Raw genomic sequence first — 15,097 nt, forward strand, 5'->3', positions numbered from 1 at the left:
TATGCAGTACCATATTATTAATAGCTATAAATGCAGATGCTGAAACACAAAGAAACTCACTTTGCCATGGCTACTAAACTATATTCATTGAGGATTCCCAGAGCACATAGAGAAGATAGAGATTCCCGAATGATGGTCCATAGGAATGTGATACAGCAAATTGTCACTGAAATGGAAAAGGGAAAATAAAAAAGGAAAGTTTTGTCCAGGAGGGGGATATAATGTTGTTAACATGTTTTATTTTGGGAAAGTACTGTATATCTTTACTTTGAGATTCTTTCTCACATTTTTTAGTCTGCAAATGACCCTTCTTTAATAAAACAGGTATAGTAGGTGGCAGTTGATTTACTTTTAATATTTGTCCCCCAAATGTGCTTTTGAACCTTTCCTGAAGTCTAAAACCATTGTCTTAGCCTATTAATTTACTGTACTTGGTAAATAGAATCTCAACAACCATAAGCTAAAATATTTCATTTTCAAGAAATCTGGTAAACCTTTTCAGAAACATAAACATAAATGGTCAGCATTATACAGCAAAACAATGCTATTTCATTTGATTCTAAGTAACATTTACTACTAAGGAAAAAGAGAAGTAAAAATATTTTAATGAATATTGTGTTCCTTATGGCATATTTCATTCTAAAATGCTTTATTTGGTAAATAGTTGAAAACCTGAGGCAACATTATCTCAAACTAGAGCAAACTTTTATGGCACAAGTCCAATATCTCAATAATATTTCATACTCAGCCTGTAAATTTTTTAAACACATATTTTAAAATATTTTCCAGTTATCCATTGATATTAGAGTTAAGAAAGTCATTGAAAACTGGTGGGATATAGTATTGTGGTTCTATCTTGCTAAAGTTTTTATAGGTATTTTTCCTGTAATTTTCCATTTTCAACAATGAAAATATTACTTTTATAATCATGAAACTCCGAGTATTATTTCAAAGTTATGTTATGACTCTTTAAGACTTTAAATGGAAAAACTTTTAAGGCTTTCATACTGTTAAGCCAAGGTTTTTTTTTTTTTTTTGCCATTTTCCGTCTATGATCTATAACAAAGAACCATACACACATATTTAATTTCAAGGCCACCTCTTATGAAAACTCTGCTTGCCAATGTAGTAGATTCATCCTAGTAGGATTCTGGAATCATTGTTGGATCTTTTGCAAGATATAATTTTCAATATCCTAAATACACAGTTTGGTATAGAATAACATGTGCTGTGTCGTGTTTCCTGAGAGAAGAGCTGTTTTGCTTCTTTTTTAGAGCTGAGAAAATAACCGTGGTATTTTTACTGTGATCCTGTAAACAATAATGCATGTTAATTAGTATGTTAGTCATAGAGATTAAACCTATTGTTTTATAGTACAAAATGCTTAAAAGTTAGAATACAATTATTTTAAGTAAGAAAATGATAGTACAATCTATATCATTGCTACCGTACTCTTTAGGCTTATAATGTCAAGAGATGCACTGGTTCTATACAATAATTCAATAAAAAACTGATAAAAGAGAGAAGGTGAAAATTTTAAAGGAATGTGTAAGGGCAGTCATTACATTTGGTGCTAGGTTCTGTGCTAACTCACTGCCTTGGAAGATCAGTTTTACCAAGAAAATATCAAAAGTTAGTTATGGATGCTCATGGATATTTTTGGTTTGTGTTTGGACTTTTGTCAAATAGATTTGATAATCTCTTTTTAAACTGAGCCCTGTATGTATGAGTTTATTAATAAGAATAATGATGTGAGCTCATAGGGTGATAAGAAGGCTAAAGTTAGAAGGGCAATTGTTTATGAAGAAACTTCTTTGTTACACATTTTTACATTTATTAGATATATTTTTGTTATTGTTAAATTAGGATAATCTTAAAAGAGGGTGTGAAATGATAACTTGGAGTAAGCAGGATTTTTGTTTGTTTTTGCAAAGCATTACTTCCTAGGCTAAATACATTTTGTGGAAATGTAGTTTAAGGATATTTTTATTTTAAATATTACCTACCTCTGTAACATTTCACAGGTATTAGTAGGAGTCAAGTTTTACTCTTACTGGAATAGCAGACTGCATATTTTATATGCTTTGGGCACTTGACTGAATTTTAACTCCTGTTTTTACACCAGGAATGAATATGCTTGAAATTTAAATTATAATGAAATTATCAGATCGTATGATTTTTCTTTTTCCTTGAAGGAATACCTCTTTGTTGAGATAATTCAATCAGATTTAAATTTTTCTACCAAAATGAAAAATTAGTTTTATGCCTCTTCCCAAGTGAAACAAGCTACTTACTATTCTTTAAAAAAATAACATTCAAATTAGTTCTGTATTTAATGTGGACTTGCTAGGATTTCTCGTATTTTATAAAGCATATTCTGAGAGTTTTGGTAACCTGCAACCAACTTATTTTTTAGAAAAAAAGCCAATTAGTATGGACAATTTGTCCACATTATCATTTTGCTTTTTAATGTATTAAATGTCTTACCCTAATGGATATAATAAATTTATCCTTTCTTTCTACTGTATGATTATGTGATCACTCTTTGTAAATTATCTGGCCATTTCTAATATGACAGTATCTTTCTGCAGCTAACTTTAATTGAGCACATACACAGACACACATATGGCAACAAAAAGTGTACTCTTGTGAAGTTATATGAATCTTAAAGAGGTTCACAGTTATATTTAGCATTTAGGCTAAATTACTTTGAAGCTGATCATATGCCTATATTACATAATGAGGCATCGCTTGGTATTTTATTTAATTTTGGAAGCCCAAAGTGAACCACAAAACTGCTTGTAAACAACATCTCTGTGCATATTATTTTTCAACTCCCTCTTTTCCCAATACCCACCCAAGTATGGCCAGCTCAGTGAGAGCATGACAGAGAATACGATAGGATAATATACTTACCAGACCAGAAGCTACTTCTTCCAGTATCACTCCTTGGTCAACGACTTCCTCCCATATCACTGCTTGCTTATGAAATCTTAGAACTGAAAGTTGTCCCTGGGAGTTATTTGTTATATTCTCATTCAATAAAGAATCCATTCTGCAGGAACCCTGACAAATGTTCATTTATCCTCTGTTTAACTGCCTCTTCCACATTGCTGGCCCGAGGCTTACAGTGCTGTAGTAGCCACAGCCAGCTATGTACCCTGGATCAAGTTACTTCAGTGTTCAGGGCCTCATTTTCTCATTTGTAAGATGTTGATAATTATAGCACTTATGTCAGAGAGCCGTTACTTGAATTAATTAAGGTAATGGCTAACATTTATTAAGTGTTCTCAATATAAGTTATCTAAATGCTTTATATGTATTATCTCCTTTTGGCAGAATAATTTGTGTGTGATCAGTGATTGGGTGGTTGTATAAATTACCATCACATTCAGTCACTGTGACCACAGCAATAATACTAAGGAGGTATGGCATTTGGATTTATTATTTATATCTGAATAGTCTATTTCAAGTATAGTTTAGTATCAGATTTAACTGACGTAAAGATCTTCAGTTGATCTTTATCAACTGAAGATAATTTAATATCTTCAATTATTAAAACTATCAGTTGAATAAAAAATGTTTATTATTTTTACATAATGTTTATGATAGCTCTTAATTTTATGCAACTTAATTTTAAAAAATAGGAAATAGATTGATGACTAATAGAAATGTTAATAGATAACTATTAGAAAAGAAGTCCTGGCCAGACACGGTGGCTCACGCCTGTAATCCCAGTACTTTGGGAGGCCGAGGCAGGCAGATTACCTGAGGTCAGGAGTTCACGACCAGCCTGGCCAACATGGTGAAACCCCATCTCTACCAAAAATACAAAAATTAGCCGGGTGGTGGTGGCAGGCACCTGTAATCCCAGCTATTCTGGAGGCTGAGGCACAAGAACCACTTTAACCCAGGAGGCAGAGGTTTCAGTGAGCTGAGATCGTGTCACCACCCTCCAGCATGGGTAACAGCAAGACTCCATCTCAACAACAACAACAAAAAGGTAAAAGAAAAGAAGTCCCATTATTGGGTATATACCCAAAGGAATATACATTGTTCTACCATAAAGAGACATGCACGTGCATGTTCATTGCAGCACTGTTTACAATAAGCAAAGACATGTAATCAACCTAAATGCCCATCAACAGTAGACTGGCTAAAGAAAATGTTATACATATACACCATGGACTATTATACAGCCATAAAAAAGAACGAGATCATATCCTTTGCAGCAACATGGATGGAGCTGGAGGCCATTATCCTAAGTAAACTAACACAGGAACAGAAAACCAAATACCACATGCTCTCACTTATAAATGGGTGCTAAACATTGAGTACACATGAACACAAAGAAGGGAACAAGAGACATCAGGACCTACTTAAGGGTAGAGGGTGGGAGGAGAGTCAGGACTGAAAAACTACCTATTTGGTACTATGCTTATTACCTGGGTGACAATCTGTACACCAAACCCCCATGACACACAGTTTACCTATATAACAAATCTGCACATGTGTCCCTGAACCTAAAATAAAAATTAAAAAGAAAATCAAGTTTAGTAATTGGGTAGCAAAATTGTCACTAGCAGTACTATAGTCAAAATCCTCTACCTTCCCCAACTTCAGTTGAAAGGGAGCATCTATATATTTTTTAAATGTACATTATAGCACATGCAATCTGACAACTGACACTGCTGGGATTTGCTGATAATGTGAAACTTCAACAAGTTAAAATTGTAACAAGAAAATTACAATAATAATTACATTTATTATAAAGTCTCAGATTTTATTTTTATATCCCAGAAATGTATTATGTGATTGTGATTTTGATTTGAGTCTCAGCTTGAGTTGAAAAATTGCTTAGCATTTAATTAAAATATATATTTGGTCTACCTCTTAGTTTTTGTGATCACCTTAATAGTGCTATTACCCTGCATCCCTCTAACTCCTTTTTAGACAGCTATAACCAAATGTGTTTAAAGATATGACAGAGGAATTTAAAACCAAGAACTCTAACAATGACATGAAATATCTGAAGCCTTTTATTTTCTATCCATGCTATCATTTCTGCTGTCCATTGTTAAAGCAATACGCTACTCAGTAGTAGCTGCAACCTATGGGACAAGTAGTAGATGGAGAAGTTCTGCTGTAGCTTACAGTAATTTGCCTGTTTGTCCTTCAAAACCATTCACCAAGAACTTTCTTTCTGACAAGTGTTACAGATACACCTGTCAGTGAATAACCCAATCTTGCTCCATAGGAGTTTATGATCAAAACAAGAGGCATTTAAAGAAATAATTACAACTAAATAAGATAAGATCATTAATTTGTGGTTGGAACAAAAATTAAATTCAATTCTGATATTTGTTTTCTTTAGTAAACCATTTTAGCAGCTATAACAGTACTTTAACAGTACTTCCCCCAGTGTTATCTAGACTAAAAGATACGCAAAATATGTCATTTTATGCTAACTACCTGTCATTAGTGACACAAATGCAGTTGACTCTTGAACAACACAGGTGTTAGGGGACCAATCCCCCTACACAGTTGAAAATCCATGTATAACTTTTAACTCCCCCAAAACATAAACTAATAGCCTACTGTTAACTGGAAGCCTTACTAATAGCATAAACAGTTGATTAACACATATTTTGTATATGTATTATATACTGTATTCTTACAATAATGTAAGCTAGAGAAAGGAATATTTTTAAGAAAATCATAAGGAAAATATATTTACTATTCACCAAGTGGAAGTGAATCATCATAAAGATCTTCATCCTCATTGTCTTCACATTGAGTAGGCTGAGGAGGAGAAAGAAGAGGAGGGCTTGGTTTTGCTGTCTCAGGGGTGGCAGAGGTGGAACAAAAATCCATGTATAAGTGGACCTGTGCAATTGAAATCCATTTTGTTCTAAGGTCAACTTTAATTATAGTCACAAGAACTCTTTGGAAACTGAAGTCTTACTGCTTGCTTAAATTCTGGCAATATTTATGTAATATTAAATAAGAATTTATGAAATTTAAACTTTTCTAGTGTTTGCCATTGCCATTAGTGATCGATAATACAAACACAGACTTCTTTATGTATGTAATTGCTTTTCGTTGGCTATTATATAAAATAATCCTGAACAGGTATTTTTAGTGCTTCCTCTGACCCAATGAAGGCCCCCCAAAATTCTCAAGAGATAAAAATATTGCCGTCTGAGTGCCAAGTGAGTTAGCTTATATAATAACAGTTGACTGTTTGTTTTCAATAGGAATATGATGAAGAATGGGCTAAGAAAATTCAGAGTGAAAAGTTTCGCTGGCATAACTCTCAGTGGCTGGAGATGGTAGAGAGTCGTCAGATGGATGAGAGCGAGCAGTACTTGTATGGTGATGATCGAATTGAGCCATACATTCATGAAGGAGATATTCTCGAAAGACCTGACCTTTTCTACAACTCAGGTGATAACCAAAGCGAAAATAAACAGTTTATATGCTATGAATAGAGATTTTAGTCGGCCAGCCTTGCACATTCCCAAGCTTAATAAGCACTTCTTTTAGTTTATGAATGGTCTGCTAATGATTTTAGATGTAGCATCTATATATAATAAGCAAACCTATTAACTTACCATTTTTTTTCCAAGTTAGTCTTTGATGGAATCTCCCTAAAACGCTGTAGCCAGGAAAATTAATTGTTCTTAGTTGTTTATTAATTGCTAGAATGTGTAACTTAAATGGACAACTTCAAGATTTCTGACTTCCGTTCAAAAATGTAATATTCATTTTTCTTCTGCATTTATTAAATGCATAATTTATTCATCATTTGTTTTCCAAGGTATTTAATCTTAACAGTTTAATTTTGCCATGGTTTTGCTTTAGTTTCAAACTACCAAACTCTATATGGTAACTTTGGGGACGATTTAGGCACTTCAGAGTAATTGTTTATTCTTTCTAAACTATGCTAATGTTTTTAAGGTAAAATTTAATATTTATGTAAATCTTACATGTATTATAACCTTTTTGATTCTGCATTACTACCTTTTTCCAAGGATGAGTTTGACACAAAGATTGGTAAGTTTTTGCATATTCCAGCTCTCACTGTTTTGTACTGTTGCCAACATTAATATTACTTCATTGAAGTCATTTAGTTGAGGAGAGGAAGGAAAGGATTTCTATAATAATTAAAATCTCTAGCAAGTTGAAGATAAAAATCATTAAGGTGATTATATCTGAATTAGTGACTCACCTTATTTTCTACTATGTGTTTCTACTATGCATTTAGTGTTCTCAATATATGTTCTCTAAATATTTTGTGTATTATCTCATTTTATCTGAACAATTTGATCAATGATTGGATGATTATGTAAATTACTATTACATCTGATCACTGTACTCACATTAATAATACCACTCACACTTTCATTCATGTGTTTTCTTAATTGGGTCTTGTGCAAATTTTCCATAGATATTATGTATTATTTTTTGTATTTGGTATAGATATTTAAATCATGGAAAACTTATGCTTTACTCTGAAAATCAAATAGATTTCTTCCTAACTGAACTTTACAGTAGTTATGAAATGCTGCTTTGTGTTTCAAACCAGATGGAGTAGATCATTAATTTCAACCAAACAGAATTTCTTAGTTTAGTAATGGCAAACAGCTGTTCCTTACATATTCAGTATTCATGAAGTAAGATGATGTAAAATATATATGATGTGAATTTTTTTAATAGAAATCAGAATATTCTTGGAATCAAGTTTCTTGCTTTGAAGATTGATAGCTACCTTTCATAATGAATCAATTACCAGTTTCCAAAACCAGATAAAGCTATTAACCACCTCAGTATTCATCATTGTTGTTTTAATACAATTAAAATTTCAAAACAGATTTCTAAACAGTTATACCACATTTCCAAAATTAATTTAAATTAACCTCTTAAAGTGAAAATCCTAAATATTTTTCTGATACTTTATAATTACAATATATAAGTTATGCTTTTGTGAGAAAACAGTTATGTATATTTTCATACACCAAAACTTAGAAACATTTAGGTTTTTTTAATCTATAGCCTGATGATATGATAGACATTTGACAGTAGAAATTACATGCTGTGAGTCTAAAACTAAATTTCTTATAGCAAGCAATTTTTTTTAGTTTAGTAATTATTTTACCTACATCATTTTCCATGGATAGTCCATGGACTAAATGAATCCCTGTAGCATTTCTTGATGTGTCTCATGGAAATCTAGATAATATCAGCCTCCTTTCCTTTATTGTGTATGATTGTAGCATCAGAAAACATCAGATAAATTTGTACTCCTGCAGATTTGTTTGAATGCTTGAGCCATGTTTTTAAGCCTCTGGGTCTCCCTGAAAATTTAGGCTGTTTCTGATAAGAACAGCTTTAGCAGCTTTTCAGCCATAGAGGTTAAACTGAGAGGCTCGTAATTCCCTGGGTCTTATCTTTTACTTTAAAATGAAATGGCATCTGCTATTTTCTAGTCATTAGCATCATTCTCTCTATTTTCAGACTATTTAATAGTCAAATGTATATGATTCTCCCATGTTTTAAAAAAAAAAAATCTTAGTATTATGTGAAATACAAAACTAGCATCTCCTTTAGTTACAGTATTTTTTACTTAGTCTAAAATTATTGTGATTGTAGTCACTAATTAATGTCCTTTGCTATTATGAAAATGAAGCGTTTGCTTTAGTACTTTTACCCATAGAGGAAATATTTTGTCATTTATAAAGCCGTATTGCTACTACATATATCTAAATGACTTTTTATTTTTTAATTGTTCTTCATTAATTTTAGTGAATCTTAGTATGTGAATGTATTACTGGAATATGAAGCTTAAAATGATTTGTTCTATCTCAGGAATATTGTAAAAAACATAGTTTTCATACTACCTATGTGTTTCTGTGATGTGTCTTGTAAAGTATAGTCAAATAAATTATTAATAAGATTCATCATTTTAGTTATTTCTTTTTCTCATACTCTACACTATTGACATCTATTTTCTCCCATACAGTCACAATTTCACCTTTAGCTAGTTCACCAAAGAGCCCAATATTATATTTTCATTTGACTTTAAGAAATAAAAAGAGGTCGGGCATGGTGGCTCACAGCTCTAATGCCAGCACTTTGAGAGGCCAAGGCAGGAGGGTTGTTTGAGGCCAGGAGTTCAAGACTAGCCTGGTCAATATAGTGAGACCTCGTCTCTACCAAAAAAAGAAAAGAAAAAGAAATTACCCAGGCATAGTGGCATGTGCCTGTAGTCCCAGCTACTAAGAAGGCTGAGGTGAGGGGATTACTGGAGTCTTAAGAGCTCTGGATTATAGTGAGCTATGCCAATCGGGTGTCCCCACTAAGTTGAGCATCAGTATGGTGACCTCCTGGGAATTGGAGACCACCAGATTGCCTAAGTAAGGGTGAACTGGCCCAGATCCAAAAGGGATTAAGTCAAAACTCCCATGCTGATCGGTAGTGAGATCATGCCTGTGAACAGCCACTGCACTCCAACCTGGGCCAATTATTAATAGCAAGACCCTGTCTCTTTAAGAAAAAAAGTTGGCCTGGCACAGTGGCTCATGCTTGTAATCCCAGCACTTTGGGTGGCCAAGGCAAGTGGATCACTTGAGGTCAGGAGTTCGAGACCAGCCTGGCCAACATGGTGAAACCCCGTCTCTACTGAAAATACAAAAATTAGCCGGATGTGATAGCACACGCCTGTAATCCCAGCTATTTGGGAGGCTGAGACAGGAGAATCGCTTGAACCCGGAGGTGGAGGTTGCGGTGCGCCAAGATCACGCCACTGCACACCAGCCTGGGCAACAAAGCGAGACTCCATCTCAAAAAGAAAAAGAGTTAAAAAAAAAAAAGAACTGTATTTCAGTAAGAGTATATTATATACAAGATGATATATAAGAAGATACTGAGTTTTTGTATTTTTTTAAATTCACAATGTTTATAAGCCAGTTTTTTAAAACTGGCTTTCAGAAATCAGAAGGTTGATAAATTACCCGTGTTGACAACAAATTTGCTTTGGTTTCATCACTGTTCTAGTATATGCTCTGTTTTGTTCATAACTGTCTTTATCATCTTACTTGGGGCATCTCAGAAAGGTGTGCTTTATAACTGTGGTCTAAAAGGTTTTATATAATTGAGTACTGTAAATGTGTATAATACTCTATAGCTTAGAGTGTTATGGTGTATATCATCTGTGTTTCCTGTTTGTTCTCTGGTCATTTAAATGTTCCATGAAATACTTTAGTTCCTTGTTAATATCTTTGAAACAAGTTTAGAGTAGGAATTTAAGACACTACTAGATTTATTTGGAGTATAAATAAGAAGCTATGATTCTTTTTTAATATTTCCCTAAAAGAATTAATTTTGGTGGAACAATGTTAAGAAAAAATAAGATATTTCCAAAGAAGTTGAGGTGCTTGGGATGAGAGGCTTTAACGGAATTTTTATACCTCATTCTAGTAAAGAAAGATTACTCATATGTCAGAGCTGCCTAACTTTTGTCAAGCCATAAAGGGCACTGTAGAAGCTGCAGTTTACTTAATCAACTGCAGTGTCCCAGGAAAATTAAAAATGAAGTTGGGCACTGTAGCTCACACCTATACTCCCAGCACTTTGGGAGGCTGAGGCAAGAGGGATCACTTGAGGCCAGAAGTTCAAGACCAGCCTGGGAAATACCCCGTCTCTACAACAAATTTTAAAAATTAGCCAGATGTGGTGGTACACATCCCTGTAGTCCCAGCTACTCAGGAGGATCACTTGAACCCAGGAGTTTGAGGCTGCAGTGAGCTGTGATTGTACCACTGCACTCCAGCCTATGCAACAGAGCAAGACCCTGTGTCTAAAAAAAAAAAAAAAAGAACTTCAGTGGTATAAATTTACCCTTTTTTAATTCACATAAGAGTAGACATATTATTGAACTAGTTGTATTCTGGATTTATACAATTTCTGGCTGAATCTTTAAAGTAAAAAATTTTTAATTTGATCTCTATTTGATGATCGCCCATTTTCTAGTGCCCTGTATTTCTATTTATCCTTTTTCTACTCATTGTTCCCTTTGAAGACAATAGGCATTCTGAATCAAAAATAAGATGTTGAGAATTTGGTCAGATTTTTACTTAATTTCTACCTAATCTGGATCACTTCACTATGTCATATTTTATAAGTATAAACTTTTTTACATAATTCACATATCTTTTCATTTGGCTTTATTTATGAAATATTTCTTAGTGTTAAATTCTTTTATTTTATTGGCATGCCGAATATCTTTGTGTGTATTTTCCACGTGTGGCATGTATTTTATTTTGGCATTTTACTTAGCTTTGTTCCTCTAAAATTGGCAGGTTTCTTAAACTCCGATTCTCAATTCTTTAGTTTTAATTTAACAGAGGAACTTGTTGATTTTTGTTAGTTTTGTTAGTTTGTTAGTTTTAGCCACTTTCACAAAATCCCAGCCATTTTTAAAAAGTTTACTATATAAAATCACAAATTTTTATATGGCTAGAATCCATATAAAATAGATTTTTTTACATTGCTTTACTGTCAGTGAGTGGTGTCTTGTCATTTTCCATGATTTCTTTTTTTTGTAACTTTTCAGTGTTTAGCTGGTCTTTTTGATTTATAGAAACTTTAACTTCTAGTGGACATAAAAACTGGATTAAATATTACTGACACTTTCTGTAGAAACTCAAGCAATCTCTTAAGTATTTTAAATTAGTAAAGTAATAGGACAAATACCAAAGGCGTCCATTAACAATTTGACAATTAAATAATAATATGTCATTAATATATGATGTGTAACAAATGGATATATGTATCAAATGAGTAGTATGGGAGTCTTATGGAAATACAAATTACCCCACTTAATTCGTTTGCCAACTCTATTACTTAGTTTTACCATTCACTCAATTTTTTAGACCCTTACTCCTCAAACAGATTTTGTCATTTAACTCTTACCTGTCTTTCCAGACTCAAATCTGTTAGACTTCTGCCACCTCCACTCAAAGTAGAATTTTCTGACCCCTCTATAGCTTTTACTGCCTCCACACTTATTTGGTACTTATATCCATTCCTTCTGTATATCATTTATTATAAATTACATTTTTAATTGCATCTTAAGTGTTTGTCTTATATTTCACTTAAACTAAAATTCTTAAAAACAGAGGTTATGTATTGTAATTTTCTACATTTCCCACAGGACCTAGCACAGTATTTGCATGTGCTAAGTATAAAATAATCATTTGGTGATTGAATAATTTGCCTATACTGTGTGCCAAATGTATAAACAATGTGGTAGGTATGACCTAGCTAATGTTTATCTGCAGGCCACTCAACAACCCAGCATACTTTCAGAAAAGGAAACTTTGAAAGGCCTCAAAGCTATCCAAATAGTTATTACAAAAGCAGTATACTAACATATTTGTTCTATTCATTGAACAGCTCTGAAGCCATCACTTAGATCTTTTTTTCCTCAGATTCTTTTTATTCTTAACTTATTCATAATTCTATCAAAAATAGGTTATCTAGATTCTTAGATTGGAACAAATGAGAAAGTAGTATAACTCTATAATCAGGAAAATGTCTTAACAAATACTTAAATTTAGGGAAAAAAGCACTTTATAAGCAAAGAAAAATAAAAAGCATACTAGTATAGAACTATTTAGCATAGGTAATCAGATATATCTCACAACCCTAGGGACTGTACAATATTTAGTATTTATAATGAATATTGAATAATCAAGGAATATTTCTGTATAGTATATCCTTTTAAGAATATAAAGAGTGTAAACTATATGAAGATTTCTAATGTAAGTTTGTGTGTGTGTTTTAATGTCTGGCACTTAAACTGTCAAATATTGCTTATTTAGAAATTCACTTATTTTATGTGGTATATCTGATTCCTTAATCATGCTACACTAATAAAGCTGTGAAATACAATAAAGTATTACCCTTTACCAATACCAAACTATTTAATACCTCCTTGCCTTTATTTGTTCTATTTCCTTAGCCTGAACCATCCTTACTGTCTGTCCCCACCTTGCTTCCCTTCCTTATCTTTTTCTTTCTTCTCCATACGAGACCATAAGCCTGCTTGAAGGCAGAGACTAATTCCTCTCTGTACTCACATGTGCCAAATACATAGTAGATGCTCAATGAATGTTCAGTTGTTGTGCTGCATTATTGTGAACCAGTACTTAAGGTACATACAGTTGTGTGTTCATACTCCCAGAGAGAACAGCATGTCATGCTAACATTTTTCTTTATAGATTAAATATACAAGTTATTTTCTTATTGTATTGCTTGATAGACAGGTTTTTCCTACACATATGTTTTACTGGTTACCATTTTTTTTTCTTTCTAGATGGATTAATTGCCTCTGAAGGAGCCATAAGTCCCGATTTCTTCAATGATTACCACCTTCAAAATGGAGATGTTGTTGGGCAGCATTCATTTCCTGGCAGGTAAACAGTTTTCCAAGAAAAATCTAATGTGTAGTATCTGTTGCTTTTGGAAAGCTAAAATCCTCTTCACTCTCCATTTCTCTTCTTTTTCATTAAGGGGGGGAAAAACCCTCAATCTTTTCAAGGGCATGTTTGTTTGATTTTAAATTAACTTATGAAGTCACATTTTCTGTATTTAAAAAATGGAGATCACAAGGCTGCGTGTGGTGGCTCCCTGTAATCCCAGCACTTTGGGAGGCCGAGGCAGGCAGATCACGAGGTCAGGAGATCGAGACCATCCTGGCTAACGCGGTGAAACCCCGTCCCTACTGAAAGTACAAAAAATTAGCCGGGTGTGGTGGTGGGCGCCTGTCCCACCTACTGAGTAGCCTGTCCCAGCTACTGAGTAGCCTGTCCCAGCTACTCAGGACGCTAAGGCAGGAGAATGGCGTGAACCCGGGAGGCGGAGCTTACAGTGAGCCGAGATCACGCCACTGCACTCCAGCCTGGGCGACAGAGGGAGACTCGTCTCAAAAAAAAAAAATGGGGATCACAGATCTAAAACAAAATATGCTCTTCAAGTTGGAAAATATAGATTGTCTGTTGACACAAACAATACTTTTGCCTAATTAATGAATGCAGATTGTTTCTGAGTGTTTTCCAAAGCCATTAAAATATAAACTGAGAACAGAAGATGTGTATTTTAACAATTACCCAAGACATAGCTGTTTTTAAAAACTTGGTGCTTTTATTAAATTGAAGACTTTTCCTCCCTAGATGGCATTTTATTAAAATAATTAAGAGAAAAAAAAAGTCAGGCCAGTATTGTTTTGCAGTTATAATAAAGTTCCCCACAGCATATATCCAGCTTTATTACATCATAATATAATAGATTTTTAAAATCTCGCCAGAAAGTATAAACAATATTTTTCTCTTCATATCATTCCTAGAGGTGTAACATTTTAATTAAGGCTGACGATTGACATTTCACATTAAGCTAGTCCAGTGAACAGTTATAGTGTTATTTTCCCTTAAGCCTATTAATTTTTTCATTAAATTATTAATTTTTTTCTTCTTAAATTCTACTTTTCATTAGGATAAGCTATTTTCTATGTGTAAGATATGTTCATGTATTTTTTAAATGAACAATACAGTTGTGACCAATGTGCGATAACTCTTAATGATCACTTGTAGTGTTATTTTAATTTAATACTAATTATAATTTCAGCCATTATCGATTATCCATTGTATATAATCTGTTTTACAAATATTCATCTTATTTATTTTAACTTGCACAGCAACATTTTAAAACAAGTATTATTATATGTTTTACTGATGACATTACAGCTCTAAAAATTCAAGGTTAACTAACCAATTCACACAAGTAGGATGATGGCGCAAAAATTTGAACTCAGGTGTATATATCACCAAAGTTTATGTTCTTTCCAGTATAACATGCTGCCTCATTTGGAGGACACAAAACATACCGTAGTGATTTTTCAGCTTTTTTGATCACAACCCACATTAAAAGAAATACCTTTCGTATTTGAACTTAATGCATACATACATATTTGTTTATATACATGTATCTACCTATACATATATATGTAAATTGTTTACATATATTTATCTACCTATAT

General features: G+C 33.2%; 1 protein-coding gene across 4 annotated transcripts in view; it reads left to right on the top strand.

The window, feature by feature from the left end:
- Positions 1-15,097, top strand: part of KIFAP3 (kinesin associated protein 3) — a 164,095-nt gene that overhangs the window by 117,954 nt on the left and 31,044 nt on the right. For all 4 annotated transcript variants that reach the window (XM_003824636.6, XM_008978294.4, XM_008978295.4 and 1 more), the window contains 2 exons: positions 6,258-6,447; positions 13,379-13,478. In XM_003824636.6, the coding sequence (XP_003824684.1) occupies positions 6,258-6,447; positions 13,379-13,478 (290 nt within the window). The remainder of the gene's footprint in view (positions 1-6,257; positions 6,448-13,378; positions 13,479-15,097) is intronic.

Source organism: Pan paniscus, chromosome 1, assembly GCF_029289425.2.
Source record: "Pan paniscus chromosome 1, NHGRI_mPanPan1-v2.0_pri, whole genome shotgun sequence".
Lineage (NCBI taxonomy): Eukaryota > Metazoa > Chordata > Mammalia > Primates > Hominidae > Pan > Pan paniscus.